The sequence below is a fragment of the Paroedura picta genome, chromosome 4 (genome assembly GCF_049243985.1).
Source record: "Paroedura picta isolate Pp20150507F chromosome 4, Ppicta_v3.0, whole genome shotgun sequence".
NCBI lineage: Eukaryota > Metazoa > Chordata > Lepidosauria > Squamata > Gekkonidae > Paroedura > Paroedura picta.
This window is the reverse complement of record NC_135372.1, coordinates 117,101,950-117,125,025: the sequence shown is the minus strand read 5'-3', so window position 1 is coordinate 117,125,025 and position 23,076 is coordinate 117,101,950. Positions and strand designations below refer to the sequence as shown.

General features: G+C 47.2%; 1 protein-coding gene across 1 annotated transcript; it reads right to left on the bottom strand.

Annotated features, from left to right (window-relative positions):
* Positions 1-215: 215 nt before the first annotated feature.
* Positions 216-21,273, bottom strand: MYL9 (myosin light chain 9). The gene is made up of 4 exons (XM_077335337.1): positions 21,104-21,273; positions 7,005-7,210; positions 2,179-2,340; positions 216-1,392 (listed from the first exon to the last, which is right to left on the bottom strand). Exons 2-4 carry the CDS (start codon positions 7,186-7,188, stop codon positions 1,214-1,216), a joined length of 525 nt encoding a protein of 174 aa, XP_077191452.1. The 5' UTR covers positions 7,189-7,210; positions 21,104-21,273; the 3' UTR covers positions 216-1,213.
* Between the last annotated feature and the right edge of the window lie 1,803 nt (positions 21,274-23,076).

The window sequence follows — 23,076 nt, the reverse complement described above, 5'->3', positions numbered from 1 at the left end:
AGTTAGTTTCCCAGCAGAAAATAGGTCCTGGAGCCCCGCCCCCAAATCTCCAGGAATTTCCCCTTCCCAGAGCTGTACCCAAATTAGCAGGGATTATGGTTCAAGGGCTTATATAGCATTCCCAAGATTTGTACTTTTTAAAACTGAAAAAATAATCTCTTTCTTTTCACCCCCAAAGCAGATTTCCCCCCTCAAAATAATTATAGGCAAGAGTGTGAGCTTTTATTTATTTATTGGTATTCCTGCTCTCCTTTTTCATCAGGTATACCACTACTAATAAGTACCTCCATGGACCATGTTTTTCAAGGTACGGGTGGTTGTATGCATTTGGGATGAAATTGAGAATGGAAAATCAAGGGAATTTCTTTTCCGCTGGTATGATTGTGTGCTCTGCAAATCCACAGGTGACAGGTGTTCTTTTGTGCACATGCGCATGGAGCAGGAGTCCGATGACGGTGGGATAATAGCTCCTAAATGGGTTCCCAGTGAGTATTGGAATATCCTCAATATAGTTCTGAGCAAAATGTGCTACTGCCCATAAACAGCGATTCTAGAAGACTTGAGTTTAAGTCTCATCTCTGCATAGTTATGACCTTGGACATGGTCTGTCCAAGGTTCCCAGCTATACAATGGGAACAATATCACATCACAACATAGTGTCAATAAGAAAACAGTAAGGACTGCAATAGTGCAGTCCTACAAAGTTATACCTTTCTAAGCCTATTAGTGGATTTAGAAAGCTATAGCTCTATTTAGGATTGCCCTGTAAAGTACTTTGCAAGTGATATAGTGTTATATAACCACTATCTCAGCAAGCCCCCCTTAGATTATACTGGATTGGGTGATTGTATTGTCATATATGTACAGTGCCAGATGGTCTGGCAATCCAGTGTATCTTCTACCTCCTTTGGCAAAAATTATGCAATTAGACCCTTTGCAAGAAGGGAAATTCAAAAGTACCTTATTCCATGAGACCTATAGAATCAAGGAGCAGCTTAACAAAGGGCCAATCTGATCTGTATGTGTATGGAGGTGCCGGTGTACAAATTTGCAATGTGTATTCTTCCTTTAAATTAGCACTTGGTGTGCTGAACTATTTCAAAGCCTTATCCCCTTTTGCCCATACTGACACAGGACCATGTTGGCAGGGGATCTTCAAAGAGTAGCAAGGGGACTCGGACATGGACAGTGGCCAAAAAAAAGTTGGACTCTCTTAATTCTCATCATCTTTGTCTTTGGCTCCATGCTTCAGGATACGGGTGAACTCCACATAGTTGAAATTGCCCTTTTTGTCAATCGGGGCTTCTCGATACATCTCATCAACTTCTTCGTCTGTGAACCTGTCGCCCATGGTAGTGAGCAATTCCCGCAGGTGATCCTCGTGAATGACACCTGTATTGGAGATATTGGAATTAAGGAAGGGGAAAAACCCACCCGTTCCAAGTCTGGATTAATGTACTGTCATGTCCAAGACAACTCCTTCCATGAGAATATGTGAAATGGCTATCTTAAGTGTCAGATTCTGGATGCCGTTAACAGTGGGGTAGAAACAAATCTGATTCATGGGGTATTATTTCACAAGCCACCTGAACTAATCTACTTGAATAATCTTTTTCCTGCTTTAGGATCCCAGAAGCATCTACTGCCCACCCATTTTGAGGCCTGTTCTAATCCCAGGCCGTCCTTTATTGTCCTAGGCTGAGCTCATTCCTCGTGTCTTTGCTATTTCAGGACAGAGGCCCAACTGAACAATACGGCCACATGAAGATGTGCTTTCATGATCATAGGGGCAGATTTGCCAACTACAGTTTAGACATGCTGGATGTCACCTTCCCTGGGCACCTCCTAATGTAGGCAGGCCCACTGTTGCTTCCCTGCATGGGTCCTTCTTGCCATTTGGCTGACCCAGCCCAGATGTGGGGAGGCATCATCCCACCAGGATAAGTCCTGGTGGCCATAATGGCCAATCCACTTGTGTCCTTTTATTAGGACCAATCAAAGGAAACACAAAATATTGTCAAAGTTTCCAAGGTCCCCAGATTACTTTCTCACATAGACAGCCAAGGGACAAGTCTGATAGTTTCTCATGAAACAACAGTATGTTGGCTTATCGCTACTTGCTGAAGCTTAACTCAGTGTTTCCATTTGCTATAGAGTATTGATCTGCATTGACCGTACCTGTGGCTTCTTCGTCAAAGCAAGCAAAAGCATTTCGGATAACATCCTCTGGATCAGTGCCATTTAGCTTCTCTCCAAACATGGTGAGGAACATGGTGAAGTTGATGGGCCCAGGGGCTTCACTCATCATGCCTTCCAGATACTCGTCTGTGGGATTCTTCCCTGGAAGAGTCAGTCAGGGAGAGTTTAGTCTTGTCTCAGAGGCCCAGTTTGCCTTTTAGTCAAAGCTGTGGTTACTGCACTCTAGTCTTGGGAGAGGATGAAGCAGAGACACTGAAGCTGGAGTGAGGTCAGGTTACCTCAGAGTCACATCTGGCAAGGGATAGCATCCTACTTCCCACAGTGACCAAACCTGAGTAGTCCAAAAGAAGGGTATGAAGGCAAAAGACTTCCCCCTCACCCAACTAGTTAGCAGTACTTAGCAACACAGGGCCTTTCTCAGCTTAGGTTTCATTTGTCATCATGGCTAATTGCCTTTGATAGACTTATTTTCCATGCCTTTGCCTAATCCTGCTTTGAAGCCATCTAATCCACTGGCCATCGTATTTTCTTGTGGCAGTAAATTCCATACAAAATACCAGCTGAAGAGTAAACAACCAATCTGTATATATAGACAGCGTAATACAACTGATGCCCCCCTGGCTGATCGAGTCTGGCAGGAAATGGCAGTGCCCTGGAATCGCTTTCTCTGTTTGTAGACTCATTTTTGAAACCCCTGGTACCCAAAATACAAACTTATGTTAAAGGCACTAGGGATTTGATACAGCGGGTAGAAGGTTTTACATTTATTCAGGGTGCTGTTTTATTAAAAATGAATTAGAAGTCAGAGTGTGGTATAGAGTCCAGGAAACGCAGGTTCAAATCCCCACTTGGCCATAGACTGGAACCTTGGGTCAGTTGTTCTCTACCTCACAGGATTGTTGTAAGGATAAAATGGAGGGAGGTATGCTGCTTTCGATCCCCACTGTGGAGACAGGCAGAGGATTAATAAATAGACACCCAAAGAATATGGCATTCTTGCTCTGTGGGCAGCTTTTCTATCTTTAGACTGTGATTTGACTCATATGGCTGATCCTATCGATAAACTTCACTCAGCAGTGTGCCTTGGACAGTGCAAACCTCTGTCACTCAGCACCCTCTCTCTGATTGTGGCACACAAAGAAAACACAAGATTATACAACAATCAGTTGTGAACTTGAGCAAAGCAGGCATCTAGTAGCATCCTAGAGATGAACATAATTTATTTTAGTATAGGCAGCTGTCAGTTCCCTTTCTGTATCTATTGATGAAGTGACCTCGGGGTCACAGAAGCTGGAATATATATTTTAAGATGCTGTGGGGCTGCCATTTCATTTTTTGTTATACAGATGAATATGGCTACCCATCTGGAATTATCCACTAGAACAGAATCATGTTTGGATGCATGCAACTCACACTGCTCCCTAATTTTCACGTCAGTATTTATAAATATCCTTGATATGCTAATCCTGGAATTCCCCTTTTTTTTTTCTCCCTCTGAAAGACACTGCCATTTTGAACATCTGAAGCTGCCAAATTTTGAACATCTGAAGCCCCCGTTCATAAGTTACAGTGAATACATGTACAATCCATGTACAGTACACACTTGATTTCTTAAAACATAAGTGCACTGAGTAATTCTCATGTTCTATTCAATGCATGTAAAGCTGATGATGTTATACTGCACTGATCCAGGTACTGGCTTCCCATTTCATTTTTAAAGGGAACACACCTGGGTTCTTCCTTATAAACAGCTGCACGAACACACCTGTAGGCTGTCTGTGCATTCACTGTAACGTGTGAACAGGACAGGCCTTTGGTCCTTCTGGCTTCATAATGTCTATAGAAAGGCTCTCCTGAAATCTCAAGAAGAGAACATTGTCTTCCCCAGTACCTCTACTGAGCTCTTTGAACAGACTCTGCCACCTTCTACCGGCAAAGCAAGTCCTGTGCTCTTGAGTTACACTCTCCCCCAGCTATTGCAGAACCAGCTGCTCCAGTCTTAGGGTATCTCTCAAACAAAGACCAGTCTCTTGCAGCAGAGCATCTGTCTTTGCTTATGAGATATGTATATTGTTTATAAACTTGAATAACTGAATTTTGTATAAGTGATCAGCACGACAGGAAGTGTTTCCCCTGTGTTTACACCAGCTGGCTTGGATGCATTGTAGCAGTGCATTTGCTTCTTCTCTACACGGTTTTTCTAGCCAAAGTATAAACATTACATTGCCCTGCTAAGCTAGGGCAATAAAATGCCCCTTTGACCTTGTTCTCACAAACAAAAGTGAATGGGCCCTTTGCTGATGTAGGAAGATAGTTTCCTAGGAGCTTCCTTTTAAATTGCCCATAAACATGATCCTGGGGACATGGTTTATGGAACTCACCTGTTTAGTCAGCCCAACACGGCTGCCCACCTGAGTCAGAAAGCTAGGCAGTCAATCAGGAATGGATGCTGAGGGAGGAAATCGCCATGGAAGAAATACGATCAAGTTCATACAACTCACTGTCTTAATAAATGGGAGGAGAGGGGTTCCAATGTGGGCCAGGTTGTCACATGTCAGCATCCAAGTCCAGTTTCTGGATGAATTAGTCCCAATTAGCTCATTGACTCCATACAAAAATCAGAAAAAGCCCTTCTTTTATTGACACAAGTGTAGAAACCTTTGCCCTCTAGTGGTCATACCAGGCATTCTTTCTGGGCTGACAATAAGTCTATCTGAATTAGAGATCATACCTACAGGAACCTTGTGTATGTTTTCTAGGTGATCTTGGGCTATTCACAAACGCTCAGGCTAACCAACCTATCAGGGTTGTTGTGAAAATAAAATGGAGGAGGGGATAATGTGGCAAGCCATGTTGGGTCATCGTTGGTGAGAAAAGTGGGGTATAAACAAAGTAAATAAACCTTTTTAAACATCTCGTAATTGCTGTTGCTTTCATTTTAATGGTTGCTTTAGTTCATTTCTGATGCATTTTGTGATTGCAGTAAATTCATTGCATACGCTCTGAGAATCAGGGAACAAGTGTGATATAAGTATTTTATATCTTTGTTGGTCTTAAAGGTGCGACTGGTCTGATTTTATTATGCTACTTCAGACCAACATGGCTACCCATTTGAATCTATAAGTATTTTAAAATAAACTATGTTGGAACATGCAGGGATGATGATTCCCTTCATCCCCATTCAGGGGTGTGATGTGAGGGACCTCTGTCTGAGATTCTGAAGAGCTGCTGCCAGTCTTGAGTAGGCAGTACTGACCTTGATGGACCAAGGGTCTGATTCGGTATAAGGCAGCTTCATATATATTCCTTGAGTTCCCTTTTTGGCTGCCTAATTCTTACTGAAACCATTGTCTGGTTTCGTCTTGGAGATATACAGTGGAGGGGGAACAAAGAGGAGTGAGAGCATGGCACCAAGACACTTCCAAAAAAGAGATCCATTCAGACGCTTCCATATCCCTCCGCCTGCCAGCATAATGCAGGTGAGAGAAGCTTCTTGCTTACCAATTGGGCCGAACAAGGGTTCCCAACATGGTGCCAGTGCCAAGTGAGGCTCTGGTCCATCAGGGATTCTAATTAGCTCTGGGGACTTCGTAAAAAAAAAAAAGTCTTTTCAGTGGTAGTTACCACGATAATGTTAGTTTTATTCTCCTTCACTTTCCTTACCCAGTGTATTTTTTTAATTACTCCTCTTCTTTCCTGCACGTAGGCTTCATCTGTGTGTGTGTGTGTGAGAGAGAGATTCCCTCCCTTCTATTAAACAGAACTTCTGCCTGAAATGTTAAAAAGCGACTATCACCAAAATTATGCATAACCTTATCCCCCCTGACATTTAGTAGTTGGCTCCGCGTCTTGTGGCAGCCATTTTGTGGTTGTGTCAGAATTTCAAAGCTGCCTGGAGGCTCAGAAATGTTGGAGACACCTGTACTACGGCTTCAGACAAGGTAAAAGGTTCTGGCTTCAGTCCCAGGGGAACATTTAAGGGCACTGTGCGTGGGCTTTTCCCTGTTCTTAGATACACTTTGTGATCCTTGCAAGATACCAGTAGTCAGTTTGCCCTCCATTGTTTTGCAGAACAGGCAGACTGGAGGGCACTTGGGATGCAGCGTTTGTTCTGTAGCCAGGTGCAAAAGAGAGCTATTCTCCTTTAACAGTTATGGAGAAGAAGGAATTTGGGTAGCTATCCCTTCTCAAGTTTCAGTGCCTGGCACAACACATGAAGCTGCCTTGTACCAAGGTAGTCCATCAGTCCTGTCTCCTCTGACTGACAGCATCTTTCCAGGGTCGAGGCAAAAAAAAAGATCTTTCCTGACACTGCCTAACTTATTTTTAAGTTGAGATAAACTGGGGACTACGTAACCGTGACCTCAGAGCTGCCCTGACAAAGCTTCCTCTTTTCTCCAACTTTTAAATAAGCAGGAGATCAGGCTTCTTTGCATTTCATCAGTCTAACAGTTTCTCAGTTTCTGTACTTTTTTCCAGGCAAATTAAAGTATGTACCTTGGATTCCTATATGCATGCATGACCTGACCTTAGACCTTAATGGCCGATTCCAGGCTTCACCCAAGCTCAATACATACAGCAAATCAGAATTAGCTGTTATGAAACATCGGGAATGTTTCACAACAACTCTGCAAAGCAGGCTGATATCATTCCTCCCATTCTGAAAAGGCGGGAGAGAGAGAGAGAGCAGCTTTCTTGCAGGGCTTCATCAGTTCCTGGCCCAGGTGAGAGATTCCAAGCTAAGAATTCCCAAGTCACAGCTCATCCCATTGGCTGCTGTGTTGCACAGGGTATTGCTTTGTTACCGAGAGATGCCAGCATGTCATGCAGATCCTCCTTGTCAATAAAGCCATCCCGGTTTTGGTCAATCATATTGAAGGCCTCCTTGAACTCTTGGATTTGCGACTGGTCAAACATGGCAAAGACATTGGAGGTGGCACGCTGAGGGCGCTTCTTGGTGGTCTTCGCTTTGGCTCGTTTGCTGGACATCTTGCTGGATGTTTTTCTGTACCTGGAAAATCAACAAGGGGGTTGGTTATTGGATACAAGAGAAGACTGAATGAGTTATTTCTGCAAGAGCTGGCAATCAGGGGACTCCCCTCCCCCTAGTATTTCATACAGAGGGTCTTTGAAACTTATTTGAACTTCAGCTTTACAGGTGCATGATTTACCTGTGAATACCTTTTTTCCTGAGAGAAAAAGCTGGTTCCATTAATCAAGTCCATGTCAATTCACCACCCAATTGTCTCGTGATAGAGAAATAATGAGGAGGGGGGCAGACAGGAGAGGCTTCATGGATATGTCCAGACTATAGAGGACTTGGTCATGGCCAGTTTGAGGAGCTCCATTCATATGTCAAGGATAAACTTTGGCTTGCTTGAGATAACAATGAGCCAGGAAGTTCTCAGCAATGCATGCTTGCTCCTCCATTCATCCACAGCACAGAGGCTGACAATCTCCTGAGTTGGAATAATGTGTACTTTTTTGTTTGAGTGAAAGGCACTGTAGTTTGCTCTCTTGCCTACAAAGCATAGATTCTAAGTTGGGAGTAAAAAAGAAAAGACCCCAGGTTTTGCCAACCTCCAAGTGGGATCTGAATTTCTCCCAGAATTGCAACTGGTCTCCAGCACAGAGATCAGTTCCCCTGGAGAAATGGCAGCTTGAGAGGCTTGGCTAGTTAGTACCACATCCCTGCTGAGCTCTATCCCTTCCCAAGACTTTGCCCTCCCTAGTCTCCACCCACAAATCTCCAAGAACTTCCTCCGGTAGAGTTCGCAACCTTTCCCGGCTCCAGTAGGATCTTGCTGGGAACAATAGCATCCTAATTATCACACCAAGGTTCATGTTATGACCACATACATCAGAGAACTGAAAGGAAAAACACATGCAGATGAGCACTGGGAAATGACCAGCACTTCTTTTCATTTGCAAAGGGCTTTAAATTCTCGGTGGGGTGCACCTTCATAGCAGTTCTGGGAAGCAGGTCACATTCATTCCCAGTACATAGATTGAGGTCCTGAGTCTGAGCACAGAAACAACTCAGCATGGTTATGGAGAGGGTTGCCAGCTCTGAAAATTCCTTGAGATTTTGAGGATGGAGACTGGAGACTGGAAAGGCTTCAGTGGGGTATACTGCCATAGAGCAGCGGTGGCCAAACTGTGGCTTTCCAGATGTCCATGCACTACAATTTCCCATGCTGGCAGGGTCTCATAGGAATTGTAGTCCATGGACATCTAGAGAGCCACAGTTTGGCCAGCCCTGCCTTAGAGTCTACATCCCAAAGCTATGATTGTCAACCTCTAAGTCTCCCCACTAGGACAACTGATCTCCAAAATCAGTTCCCCTGGAGAAAATGTCGCCCCTGGAAAGGGGACTCTATAGCATTAAAGCCTGACTGAAGCTCCGCCCCAACCCTGCCCTCCTCAGGCTCCACCCTCAAAATCTCTAGGTATTATCCAGCCCAGCCATTTTTCCTAGGGTAACTGATGCCTGAGATAGTCATGATCCCTGGAAATCTCCAGCCACCTTCTGGAAGTTGGCAGCCCTAGTTATGGAGGGGAAGGAGCCATGACATGCCTGCTTATGAGGATTCCCATGCATCATGTGCTGTGCTCCTAGGCCTGTAAATGGCTGGGGAGATGCCCAGGAAGTACAGAGATAAGAAAATCTCTATTTCTGCCTCATTGGGCACAGGAGACGAGCTAGGAAAAAGAAATACAGCAACTCCGCTTAGTGTCCAGTTTCCTTTAAAAGAGAGATGACAACGTCTTCAGAAATATATGACTGTTCTCACCAGGATCCTTTCCTCTGAATGAGCTGCCCTCAATTAGCCAGCTTGCTGTTTGCACAAAGGCAGGCTCACAAACAAGCACCGGGGCTTCAGGCCTACTCGGGGAAAAGCAGGAAATTGGTTATCTGTTCCTAGCAGATTCCGATCATTCCATTCCCCTCCCCCTGCTCTCTTTGTCTAGCTAGGCAAGGCAGGCATGTCGATCTCTGCTCTTTCCTTGAGCCGCGGTTTGTTAATCAGGATTAGAGGCGCCCCTCACAGAGAGAGGAGGAAGAATAAGCAGGAATTAGATATTCTTCCAAAAAAGCCCCACACAACTTTGATCTCCCCCGTGGAGTGGAGTTTGGTTACATCAGGAGTTTTCAAGCAGACGGTAAAGATCTACCCAGCCTTCCCAAAGTCTGAACAAAAATGGAGGCCCACTCTAATGGCATTCAGAGTCATTTTTAGTAAAGTTTTTAATTTTCTTTTGATTTTTTTTTAAACCTACCTTGCTACAAATGCTCACATATCTGAGATTAGGGGGGTTTCAGACTGGCTAGAGGCTGGATGCCTCTTCTTTTACAAACAAATACCCAGAAGTAGGAAGGAGAAGCAAGACGGCGTTTTACCACATATGTTTGTTTGTTTTTTAAAGGAATTGTAAGCCACCAGAGGGAGAAAGATGAGGCATATATGTTTAACAAAATAAATAAATAGAAAAGAGCAAGAGTTCAATTGCACTTTGAAGCTAACAAAATTTATGGCAGAATATGAGCTTTCCTGAGTCACTACTCACATCTTCAGACAAACAGAATTATAGCTCATCTCCTGGCAACAAAGTTCCCCTGGAGAAAAGGTCTGCTTTGGGGGGTGAATTCCATAGCATTATACTCCACTGAGGTCCCTCCCTGCCCCAAATCCTGCCCACCTGTGGCTCTACTCTACGCCCCCCCCCCCAAAGTCTCCAGGTATTTCCCAACCCGGAGCTGGCAGCCCTAGTTTGTTATTGCAGCAAAAGAAAACAGAAGCTGGGTGGCCCTTGAAAGACTAAGAAATACGTTTTTGTGAGTTTAGCCTCATTTATTCAGCTACCCTATGACACAAATTAGGCTAGAAAACTGGATCAAGGTCACCCAGCTTCAAGGTAAAAGGTATCCCCTGTGCAAGCACCGAGTCATGTCTGACCCTTGGAGTGACGCCCTCCAGCGTTTTCATGGCAGACTCAATACAGGGTGGTTTGCCAGTGCCTTCCCCAGTCATGACCCTTTACCCCCCAGCAAGCTGGGTACTCATTTCACCAACCTCGGAAGGATGGAAGGCTGAGTCAACCTTGAGCCGGTTGCTGGGATCGAACTCCCAACCTCATGGGCAGACAGCTTCAGACAGCATTTCTGCTACCTTACCACTCTGTGCCACAAGAGGCTCTTATAGCTTCAAGGTAGAGTCAGGTTTTTGGTCCAGATCTCTATGTATCTCACATGCTAGGTGCTACCTGACACTTGTTCTCCATTTGAACATACAGGAGACAGGAAAACTGCTACCGATCCGATACATTTATTTCAGTCAGTGACCAGTACAAAATACACAACAGTAGAATACAATATAAGATTGATTAAAAATTCCAGAATACTTCATATATCCAATAGATGCATTCTAACCCTTTTACATATTCAACCAGACACTTCTACATTTAATTGATAATCTTGCATATTTCGCAATAATATAGGATAAATTCTTATTTTTATCCGAAAGGAGTTCCTTTAATTTGGCTTGTCTTGAAGTAGCCCTTAAGTCAGTGAAGATGGAATACGGCAGTTCCTGACGCAATTGGTTGTAAATACAGCAGTTAAAAATCACATGTTCGGTGTTCTCTGTTACTATACACTATTGCAGCTGAGCATAAACTTGCCGGGACCATGATCAAACCTGACTTCCTATGCAGTGTTGTGTTAGAAACAATTGTCGGGAGCTGCAGAAGACTGCTCAGAACTTTGATTTGCATTCTCTCCAGGCGAATTGTATTGGCGGCGATTGTCAGTGGTGCCCAATATAACATAGGGTTTAGCCTTGTATCTTTTAAAAGCTGCTGGGACATTCCTACTACCTTTGTTCAAATAGAATTTTAGTATAGCGCCTGCACTTTTTTGCAGATTCAGGGCGATATGGGCTGCATGAGAGATCATCGATCCTGAAGCTTGAAACATGACACCTATCTTGGAATGGCTCACTTCAAGAGAGTTTTCATTACAGTAATCCATAAGGGCTCACAATACCCGCTTTAGCCCGATAGGGGTCCTTGGTAAAAGGATCTGCGACCGCATATTTGCAAATCTCAGCGCACTTCCATATATACAAATGCCAGCTCTGGTTGACTGGCACACAGACGAGGAAGGAAAAAAAGAATGGATGTGCTGATTGGAACATGAACCAGGGAACAGACATGCCTTGCTCTCATAGGGATGGCAAAACAATTTGTAAACAGGTTGATCGCAACCAACCATCCCTCACCTTGCTGCCAGGTCACGCTATGAAGCTGCCTGATACGAAATCAGATCCTTGGCCCATCAAAGTCAGTATTGCCTACTCAGACTGGCAGCAGCTCTCCAGGGTCGCAGGTCTTTCTCATCACATGCTGCCTGACCCTTTTAATTGGAGGTGCTGGGACTAAAGTGGGGGTCTTCTGCATGCCAAGCAGGGGCTCTCCCACTGAGCCACAGCCCCTCTCCAAATGCCTGAAGAAAGGTCTTTTGGTGCTGGCCAGTCCATGGATACACCTGATTTAAGCCTCCCCACTTAGGTAACCCCAATCCAAAAGTACTGCAAATTGCTCCCTTTTTTTCTCTTGAAAATTAACCCATCTTGGGGCTAAAGTTGCCAGCCTCCAGGTGAGAGCAGAGTTCCCCTGGAGCTGGCAAGCCTAGGGTTGGAGGAATGTCTCCATAGGAGATTCCCACATTCTAATTTCAAGTGTAAACACTACAAGTTGCCTTTCTAGAAGCATAGGGTGGTAGTTGGTGCATCAGACTATGTTGGGGACAGGCGGACACCTGGATTCACATCTCTCTTCAAATCTCTCTCAACCTGAGGATGAATGGAAGAACTGTGTACATCCCGCTGGACTCCTTGGAGGAAAGACGCAATCCAAGCCACCTAACAGAGAGTGCCCTGTTTCGTCTGTACAACCTTTCCCACCTGTACCACGGATGACCAGGAGAAAACCAGGATGAGCTAAGGAAGACGACAGTATTGAGGTTGACAGGTAATAGACCTGGCATTCATTATTTATTTGTTAGTTTATATAATTTAATTAATATCCCGCCACTCCCATAAACTGGCGGGTAACAATAATAACAACCCCACATTAAAACCCCATAAAAACATAAATAGTTTAGTTTGGCAGCAAACTAAAATCCCATCACATCCCCACTCACAGAAGACACATCATACCTCAGGGCGGGTTTATAGGGAGTCACATAGATCACTGGTCCCCAACCCCTGGTCTGGGGCCCAGGCCGTGGATCAGTCAGTACCGGGCCGCAGCTCCTCCTTGTCCTCCTCCCCGGCTGCTGCCACGGGGGCTGCCCTGCCACTCTGCTGCCAGATCACCTTTGGTGCTCTCCAGCGGCCGCCATGGCTGGGGCTCCCCCACGGCGTGACACTGTGCAGCTGCAGCTGGCAGTGTCCCCCAGCAGGTGGCAGGAAGTCAGGGGCGCCAGCCGGAAAGCAAGTGGAGCAGGGGCTCAGGCAGCAGTGACGTCCCTCGGCAAAAGACTACCCCCCCTCCCCAGGCCTCAGTAAAATTGCCAAGCGTTGACCGGTGATAAAAAGGCTGGTGACCACTGACATAGATCTCATTTGCCCAGGCTTTATCCAAAGACCTGGCAGAAGAGCTCTGTCTTACAGGCCCTGTGGACCTGCGCAAGCTCCGTCAGGGCCTTCAGCTCCCCCGGAAGCCCATTCCACCAAGTTGTAGCCAGGACCAAAAAGGCACTGGCCCGGGTCGAGGCCAGGTGAACCTCCCTCGGGCCAGGCGTCTCCAGTACATTTGCACCCGCAGAGCAAAGTGCCTCACGAGGAGCATAAGGATGTAGGCAGTCCCTCAGATACGTGAGGCCAGGACAGCAGATGGGCTTAAAGGTTAATACCAGAACCTTGAACCTGATCCGGGCCACAACCAATTCAGCTTCCTCATCACAGGCTGGATATGGGCCCTCCAAAATGTACCTGTGAGGACCCTAGTAGCTACATGACATCAACCACAGTCCTCTTAATTGCTACTCCAAACATTATTTGTTTAAAACCAATGAGCATCACGTCTGTGCTAATTGCTAGATAAAACCTCCATGCTCGGGGGTAGTATATCAGTTCCTGAGGTGCACCAGTAAAGGGGGGACTATTACCTTCATGCCCTGCTTGTAGGCTTCCTCTGGCCATCTAGTTGGTCACTGTGGGAAACAGGATGTTGGATGAGCTTCACACATTTGGCCCCGTCCAGCAAGGAGAGGGAGTGTTTGTGTCGACTCCTCTCCCTCATCCCCTCCCCAAGCAACAGTGGAAACTGTTACAGCTTCTTTGCAAATTAGGGAATGGAAACGTCTCTTGGCTCTTCAGGGGCCTTTCCTTGGGGACTGCTATTCTGGGAACACCAGCCCAGAGCCACCGGCCTCCCCCCTTAGAAGAATAACACAGTGGTGGTTGTTTGTCTCCTCCTCACCCCAATTTGCAGAAAGCAGCTGTGTAGATACGCAATTCTGTGCTGGCTTCCAGACTGGGAAACCCTTAGAGATTTGGAAGGGATGCCTGGAAAGGACAAGGACCTGGTGGGGTACAGGGCCACAGAGTCTGCCATCTAAAGCATCTATTTTCTCTCTATACATTTCTGTTGTTGCTCTTAGCAGTTTCAATACAGATAAGAGGGGGAGAAAAGAGAATATAAAAAGGGGGGAAGAAAAGAGCAAAGAACATATCTGTCTCTTCCCAATACATTTTTTGAGTCTCCAGTCAAGCCCTACCCCAAATCTCCGCTTATCGATTCAAGTTTATCATTTATATCCATGCAACTTCGAAATTATTAACACAACAGTTATCATTATAACTCTCTAAAGCCACAAGTCATCAAATAATTTTTTATCTGTGTACTGCAAGAAGTCTGCAAGAGGTTTCCATAGTTAGTCACAGAAGTTGTTCATTCTTCTCTAAACAAGGATGCAAGTTTAGCCATTTCTGTAAATTCTCTCATTTCCACCTGCCAGTCATCTATATCTATAGCAGGTATATTTCTGGGTTTCCAATTCTGAGCGTGAAATAATCACACGGCAATTCTCCTGTCTAAGAGCAGTGGCCCCTCCATTTTCTCCAGAGGAACTGAGCCCTGCAGTCTGGAGATAAGCAGTTGGCATTCCCAGTGGATTTTGAGGTTCAACCTGCTTTTTTCAGGAGGTGGGAGCCCTGACACCCCCCCCCCCACACACACACACACACACACACACTGAGCCTGGTCTTGTTGCTGCTTTCTTCACTGCCTTCCCTGCAAGACTTTGTTGGAAACTCTCCCCGCAGAGTCCTCCTCTTGACACAGGTGCAAACACCTGAGGACCCAACTTACCCAGCCCTTTGTTCTGGAACTTCAGAGAGTTTGTTTAATTTTTTTCTTTAAAGCTCCTTTACAGAGCTGATAAGAGTATGCCCAGGCAGCTTCTCTTGGAAAGAAGGGAGTTGCCTAGCAAGGAAAAAAAGCCCTTTAGACAATTATTGCCGTGCTCAAAGGCTGGCTTGTTAGTGAAGACAGGGAGGGAGATGATTAGTTCAAGGCTGAGATACACCTCCCTGTGCAAAGAGGATAAAAGCCTCTTTGTCCTTCAGCCTACAGCGGGAAGTTGCCCAACTTTACATTTGTCACCAGCTGCCTCTTTTCTACTAACCGTATCACAGACAAAGCGACTGCTGGCCACAGGGAGTCTAGGCATCCGGAAGACTGAGAACCTGGAAAGGGCATCCATTAGACTTAAGACTTGGAAGGGGCCATAGAGGCCACCTAGTCCAACCCCCTGCTCACTGCAGGATCAGCCTAAAGCATCCTAAAGCATCCAAGAAAAGTGTGTATCCAACCTTTGCTTGAAGACTGCCAGTGAGGGGGAGCTCACCACCTCCTTAGGCAGCCTATTCCACTGCTGAACTATTCTGATTTAGAAATTTCCCCCCTGATATCTAGCTCGTACCGTTCTACGAGTAGTTTAAGCCCACTTAAACTACATGTAGAGCCCACTGAGGTCCTGTCCTCAGCTGCCAACAGGAACTACTCCCTGCCCTCCTCCAAGTGACCACCTTTCAGATACTTAAAGAGAGCAATCATGTCCCCTGTCACCCTCCTCTTCTCCAGGCTGAACATTCTCAAGTCCCTCAGCCTTTCCACAGGCCCTGGATCATCCTTGTTGCTCTCCTCTGTACTCTCCCAATTTTGTTCACATCCCTTTTTCAGAGTGAGGACACCAGAACTGCACCCAGTACTCCAGGTGTGGTCTGGTATACAGCAGGACTATGACATCTTGCAATTGTGATGTGATGCCTCTATTTATACAGTACCTGTTGTATTCCTGAATGCAACAGGCTTGGCCGCTAGTATATATATAATACATAATTTAGATGGAATACCAATTTCTCCACCATGTTTACTGATGTCTGCTGTGCTCTGAATCTGTTCTAAACACTGGATCTGATTTGTCAATAGCATTGATTTAGCCAGCACACTATAACCGTGGTGTCATAGCATCATAGAAGGAGCCATACAAACCATGTAGTCCAACCCCAGGCTGGAAGCATCCCTGGCCAACATTGGTCCAGCTGCTGCTTGGAGACTGACTGCCAGTGTGGGGGAGTTCACCACCTCCCAAGGCAGCTGATTCCACTGCTGAATTACTCTGATTGTAAAAAAAATAATTCCAAGAATCAGATTGTCACAGATTATGTATTCCACATAATCTGCAGTAATCTGGCCCTCACTGGCAGCCGTTGCACCAGGGGCCACCTGAGGGATGGGTGGGGAGGTGGCCAGCCAGGCCCAGCTGTGAGGCCTGCTGGCTCTGACACAGCTACCTCCCTGCTTCTTATGTTGTGCTCAGGGGAGTGGGACGAACGGATGTCCCATCCGTAACTATTTCCATTTCACCAAGCGTGGCACCAAGCATCCACAATTAAAAAATCCTAATATCCAGCTGGTACCTTTCTGTCCACAATTTAAACCCATTATTGCAAGACCTATCCTCTGTTGCGAAGAACAGCTCCCTGTCCTCTTCTAAGTGGCAGCTTTTCAAATACTTCAAGAGGGCAATCGTATCCCCCCCCCTTCCTCTTCCAAACTGCGCATCCCCCAGTCCCTCAAGGGCTTGGACTCCACACCTCTGATCATCCTCACCACTCTCTTCTGCACCCGCTCCAGTCTGACCACACCATTTTTGAGGTGAGGCTTCCAGAACTGCACGCACTGCACCAGGTGAGGCTTGATTGGTGCAGTGTCCAGCAGAACAATGACATCTTGCAATTGGGACGTGGTGCCTTTTGTTCCATCCCGAGATCACATTAGCTGTTTTTTGTTGCTGCATCACACTGACTGCTCATGTTTAGCTTACAGTCCACCCGTACCTCAGCCTTGTTCACACACAGTGTTACTCAGAAGTGTATCTCTCGCCTAACTCTAGTATGTGTGTTTCGCCCTATTGGTCTTGGATACACCACAGGATGTATTGGACTTGGATACACCACAGGATTTAGATGTGTGGAAGGATTTCTACCCACAGAGCATGACTTTCCTGACCCTCTCCAGATGCAGCCCAAACTGCATCCTGTGCGGCTCCCAGAAACAGCATTTCAGGATGGAAGGGGAAGAAGGAAGTGAGAAGGCTGTGATATCTAAGATTAAAGATCTGGGCATTAGAAAAAGTGTGTCCAGTGGTTAAAGAATGGTAGGCTCTAATCTGAAGAGCCAGGTTAGATTCTCCGCTCCTCCACATACAGCCAGCTGGATGATCTTGGGCCACTCTCAGTTCTGTTAGAGCTCGTCTCACTGAACAGTTCTATCAGAGCTCTCTCAGCCCCACCGACCTCACAGGGTGACTGTAAGCCGCTTTTGGACTTCTTTGGGTAATAAGAAGTAGGGTATAAAAGTCCAGATCTTCTTTTTCTTCTTCTCATAGGTTATCTCTCTATTCCTTTCAAAACCCCTTTAGGCTGCACATAGGGTTGCCAACACTGGATTGGTAAATTTCTAGAGATTTGGGGGTAGAGCTTGGGGAAAAACAGGGTTTGGTCCTCCAGATGTCCATGGACTACAATTCCCATGAGCCCCTGCCAGCAAACACTGGCAGGGGCTCATGGGAATTGTAGTCCATGGACATCTGGAGGACCACAGGTTGACTACCCCTGCCCTAGAGCCCACCGTCCAAAGCAGCCTTTTCCCCCAGGGTAACTGACCTCCGTCACCAATAGGTAAGTGGTAATCCCGGGAGATCTCCAGACCACACCTGGATGTTGACCACCCTGTTTGTGAGCAAGCCCCTGCAGCTAACAAAAGGGATTTGCCTTTCTCATCCTGTTGCCTCAAAAGCAATGACCTGGTTCAGATGTAACCGCAAACCCTGACCGACCTTTATGTGGACAATCAAGGTCAGAGGCACTTTCGTACTCCCTCCCTCCTTGGCCTGGTGAAACATCTCTGCTTTGGTGGCAAACCAAAATTCCAAGGCAGGAGGAAACAACGGTTTGCGATTCTGAGTCATAAAGGCACAGCTGGGCGGCTCCAACATGGTAGCAAATTATAATTTTCTGGGACAGCAGAAGTCTTTCTCTTAGAACAGGAGAGGGGGGAAGAAGCAGACTGTGTGCCCCTGAGGATGCCCCATGTGGTGCTATGGCATGGCTATTGTATTTGGAGAATAACCAAAAAGGTTAAGAAGATCTAAGTATATGGGTCCAATAATAAAATGCACACAGTGAATTAAAAAAACGGATGTTGGCCTAGGCGGTGGCTTCAATTAAGGATCAAATTGTACAGTGAGAGCCAGAGATGACCGTTATTGACTCTGACCATACGTGCTTCAGCCCACTGGCTCCCTTAAATGCGCACACAAACGATATTACAGAATGGCTCATGACATTACAGTGCAACAATCATTTCTTATAAGCTGACCAAGATGAAACTTGTTGATGTTTACAGTCTGTGACCGAAGGCCATATTAAGATACATTTCCCCATAGAAATGGTTCAATGTGTACCTTTTTCGCTTGGTCAAAAATATTCTGATCAGCCAGAAGCCAGGTGTGATGTAACAACATTTGGAACAGCCCAATGTTTTTCAGTTAGCGTTGCCAACCTCCAGATGGCTTCTGGAGATCTCCCGCCACTACAGTTGGTCTCCAGGCGACCGAGATCAATTCCCCTGGAATTTTAAATGGAGGGTGACCTCTATGGCATTGTACCCTGCTGAAGTTCCTCTCCTCCTCAAACCCTCCCCTCCCTACCCCGAAACCTCCAGAGAGGTTGGCTGCCCTATTTTACCCAAAGAGAGCTGGCTGCCCTATTTTCAATGGATGCAGTTCACGGTCAATCATGGAGTATGCATGCATGTGTGAGCATGGAGTACGCATGCATGTGTTCATGGCAGTGGTATGCTCCTCCTTTCCAGTGGAGTTCTGCTGGGCCTGCAAAATGGCACTATTCCACCAGGCATAGGGTTGAGACTGGGGCAAGAAAACAATATCAAATGGCCCTTCCCCTTCCCACAGTTTCCCACCACAAATGGTGGCCTGAAGAAGAAAGGTAGGAACAAGGTCCAAGAAATGAACGGTGGAGGCTTCAGGGTCATTGCTATTAATATTTTCTTGTTTTGATTGGAAATCTGGTACTGATGATAACTATGTTATGCACCGCCCCGAACTTGACTTTAGAGAGGGGAGGTTTATAAATCTAATTACTTAATTGATTATGATGATGATGTACCTGGCCAGCTATCCTCTGCATTGTCCAGATTAAGCTCCAAGTGATGTGCTCTTGCAGATGAGGCCGTGTGGGGGAGTGGTGAAAGCAAGCTTTCTCAACCAGGGTTTCGTGAGACCCTGAGGTTTCTTGATGGCTCTGGAAGGGTTTCCCGAAAGGATGGGAGTCAATTAATTTTCAATAGATTTTAAAAATGTGTTAAACATTCCTCAGGTGATATGACCATATATGGTCATGTTCCCCCTCTCCCCCTCCCAAAATAGCCAATGATGGGCCTGGTGGGGGTGGGAAGGGTCGGCATGTACACAGCTATGCTTTCCAACTATATTCTTCATAATCACACCACTTCTGGGGGATTTTGGAGGCTGAAAATTGTTTCGGGGGTTTCTCAGGGGTAAATAGGTTGAGAAAGTCTGGACCAGAGTGGCAAAATAGGATCTGGGAGACCCAAGTTCAAATCCTCCCCCCACCGTTCCTTGGAAACTTGCTGGGTATCCCTGGGTTAGTCACACAAACTCAGTCTGGCCTAGTGAGAGGAAAACAGAAGAGAAGAGAACAGTGTAACCTTTTGCTTTGCAGTCCCACTGGGGAGAAAGGCAGTTTGGGAAAGCAAGCAAGCATGATGGATAATACTTTAAATGTTCTGTACCCCAGAGTAAACTTCAAACCAGATTTCAGGCCTTTGCCCTATAAAGTGGCCATCACTATTTGTGGTTATATCTGCCAGTAAGGATTTAGGAGCCAGCTTCAGCCTCATTCCCATCCAGTCCATTATTGTTTCCCAGCCCTTGTGGAAGGAATCCACTGCCCCGCTAGGATCAGGTGTAAGGAGGAACTGCCTGTCATCCACATTCCAATAAAACTTCCTTGCAAAACATGAAATAGTCATAAACCACATGTGTAGAATGCATTCTGCTCACCATGGAGCACCTATATGTTCCCCATCCTCTCAGCTCCCCCCCCATCTCGAACTGATGATCTGGCTTTCCACACCAAAGAGCCTTCTTGAGCCCTCTTTAAAGGGCATTCTCAGACCGAAGCCTTTTGGGGGACACACCTGCTCCACACAGCCTGCTCCCAAACCATCCTCTGAGCACATGGAGTCCAGCAGGGCCTTTGTCCAATGCATACAACCCCAGCTCCCCCTCCCCCCCTGCCTTTTCTTCAGTCATGCCATTGATTTGTGCTGGGGACAGGAGCACCTGGGACCTTCAGCATGCAAAGCAGATGCTCCACCGTTGAGCCAGGGCTCCATCCCAGGAGCGGGCATTGCGTCACTAACACCCCGCCCGGCTTTAGCATTTAAATGGCAGAGAGCTTCAGATTACCGATTTGTTTATTGTACGGCATGTGTAGCCATGAGATGCAAGGACCGTCTGGCAGCCAGGCAAAGGAGGTTTGGCATTGCCAGCCTCTGCATCATGACCCCTGGTGTTTTGGGGAGGAACTGTTGCCCAAATCCTTGGAGGACTCCCATCCAAATGCTACAGTCAGCCTTGCTTAGTTTAAGAGTTCTGACGGGATCAGGCTTACCTGAGTAATCCAGGTCAGGGCTAGAGCTTCAGAAGTCAACCATTTCTTGTGAGAGGGGAAGAGAGCAGGCAACCCCACCCTGCCCCACCTTATGCTTAGGGCTGATCCTGCGTTGAGCAGGGGGTTGGACTAGATGGCCTGTATGGCCCCTTCCAACTCTATGATTCTATGAGACTTCACAGTGTGCCAGCATTGCAGTTCAGAAACCCCTTCAGCCTTCTGGATGTCACAAGCACGTTTAAAATGTTCGAAACGAGAGAGAGAGAAACTTCTTCAAGATCCAGAAGGCTGCTAACACCGGATGCCCATGCCTACTTGACTATTCATCTGCTGCAGCACCCACCCACCGCATCCAAACTCCTGTCCTGACATAAACTTCCCTGGATCGGAGCCCACTTCCTCCGAGCAAGGGAATCCCGAGGCGTGCGTGTCCTCTTGTTAGCCCGTTGCCCCCCAAACCGGACGGGGACCACGACCTTCGGGCTGAGGGGTGCGGCGGGGTGACCTGGTGCCTCTGACCCGAGGGTCGCCTCCTCTTTCTTCTCGGGCTCTCCTTCCCCCCGCCCGACCGCCCGCGCAGCTGCTCAGGAGGGGCCGAGGAGGGCTCTTACCTGCCTCCGCCGGAAACCTGCTCGACCCCTTCGAGGTGGGCTCAAGGCTCTCCGATGCCCGCAGAGAGAGGGAAACGGACTCGCTGTTGCCTTAATCCCCCTCGCCTGGGCTCCAGCGGGCTCCGACGGCAGGCGCGGCCAATGGGGACCGGAGTTTGCTCAAACCGTTCCCTCCCACCCCAAAGGATTTGGCCATACAAGGCGAAGGAATGCTGAGCGCCGGCGGGTGGCAGCAGCCCAGCTGCGGGGCTGCGAGGAGGAAGAGCCGGAGCATTCTGCCTTATATAGATATAGATGAAGATGCAAACGTGCAGCGGCGGCAGGGTGGGGGTCCCGGGGCCTTTGGGGCAGGCAGGCTGCCCGCCCGGGACGCCACCATGAAGGCAGCTTCCTTTATAAGGGTACAAGGCAGAGGCTGGTAGGGCACTGGCATAGCGGGCATTGTTTCCTACGCGCAGCCTTTGACTGCGGGGCTCAGATGTTCCCTGCCGCAGTTTAACAACAAACCGGCCAAAAGTTGTTTGGAGGAGACACGGGCTTTGCCTCCGCTTGACCCTCGCTGATCTCGAGCGAGGACGGGTCCCTGCGCAGCCTCCCCCTCCTGGCGGAGGGCGGTACTGCGGCTGTGGCGAACTGCGCCGCCAGCCAAGAGCCGCTAACCTGCGGGGGAGTGGGTCGCAAAAACGAACCTGGGAACCCCTTTTGATTTTCTGCTGCTACGATGTGCCACGTTTTCATTCCATCCTTTGACTGCCGTACATCACCCCCATCCCCTCCATTCCGTTTGTGGTGGTGTAGGAAAGTTGGCTGCCTTGGTTTCCCGGCTGTGTGGCCGTGGTCTGGTGGTTTTAGCCCCTGACGGTTTCGCCAGTAACTGTGGCCGGCTTCTTCAGAGAGGTAGGACACGGCATGATGGGAATTTCTCTGCCGAAGTGTGGAGCGGGTGAATATTTGGGGGCATTTTATTTACTTGGGGAGGGGGCTGCTCTCAAGTTGCAGTCAGCTTATGGCGTCCCCTGTTGGGCTCTAAATGCTCTGCATCGAGACCGTAGACTCCCTTCATGGTCTCCCCACCAAGTACTAACCAGGACTGACAGTTTCTGAGCTCTGAGGAGATTGGGTCAGCCTGGGAAGCAGCTACTCATGGTTTTGTTTCTGACAACAACCCATTAAGGAGATGAGGCAGAGAGGAGAGGACCGCTCCAAGATCACCCAGTGGATGCTGTTGTGACTGAGACTGCAGACATTATGATTGAGGATATTTCTATACTAGAAGGTCGCTCTATTTGCCACTTGTACAGGTAGACCTGTTGCACCTGCCTGGCAGAGATCTCAGGGAAGATGGTCTTGATTTGGAAAAACGAGGTTTCTTTATTACATTTCTATCCCTTTCTCAGCCCTTTCTTTTTAGCCTCACTACCCGAAGGAGTCTCAACATATCTTACAATCTCATTGCCTTCCTCTCCCCACAGTAGATACCCTGTGAGGTAGGTGGGGCTGAGAGCTCTGACAGAACTGCTGTAAGAATAGCTCTAACAGGGCTGTGACTTGTCCAAGGTTACCCAGCTGGCTGCATGTGGGGAAAGAGGAATCAAAGCCAACTTTCCAGATTAGAGGCTGCTGCTGCTGCTGCTTTTAAGCACTACACCCAGCTGGCTCTTGATAGGTAAGCCCCTGAGACATCATGGTTGAGGTGGGATTTGAACAGGGACTTTCCTTGACCTGTGGGATTATGCTTCCTTCAAACTAATTAGGGGTTTGTGTGATGATGCCATCTGGGATAGAACTCCCCCCCCCCCAGGTAAATTTGAGCAGAAAGTCCTTGTCCCCACTGCAGACACGATAGAAAAGTTGTCTGAAGCTAAACTTTTAAAAACCTGACCACATTGCCCTCACAGTGCAAATAAAGCAATCAAGTGCAATAGGAGAGAGGAAGCCCAAGAACCATTTAAAAATATGAAAGGAACAGCACT

Excerpts from the sequence above, each read along its gene's own strand:
- MYL9 (XM_077335337.1), bottom strand. The coding sequence starts at position 7,188 with ATGTCCAGCAAACGAGCCAAAGCGAAGACCACCAAGAAGCGCCCTCAG. Across the intron at positions 2,341-7,004 it reads TGACATGCTGGCATCTCTCG|GGAAGAATCCCACAGACGAG; the intron begins GTAACAAAGCAA and ends TGACTCTTCCAG. Across the intron at positions 1,393-2,178 it reads CTTTGACGAAGAAGCCACAG|GTGTCATTCACGAGGATCAC; the intron begins GTACGGTCAATG and ends TCTCCAATACAG.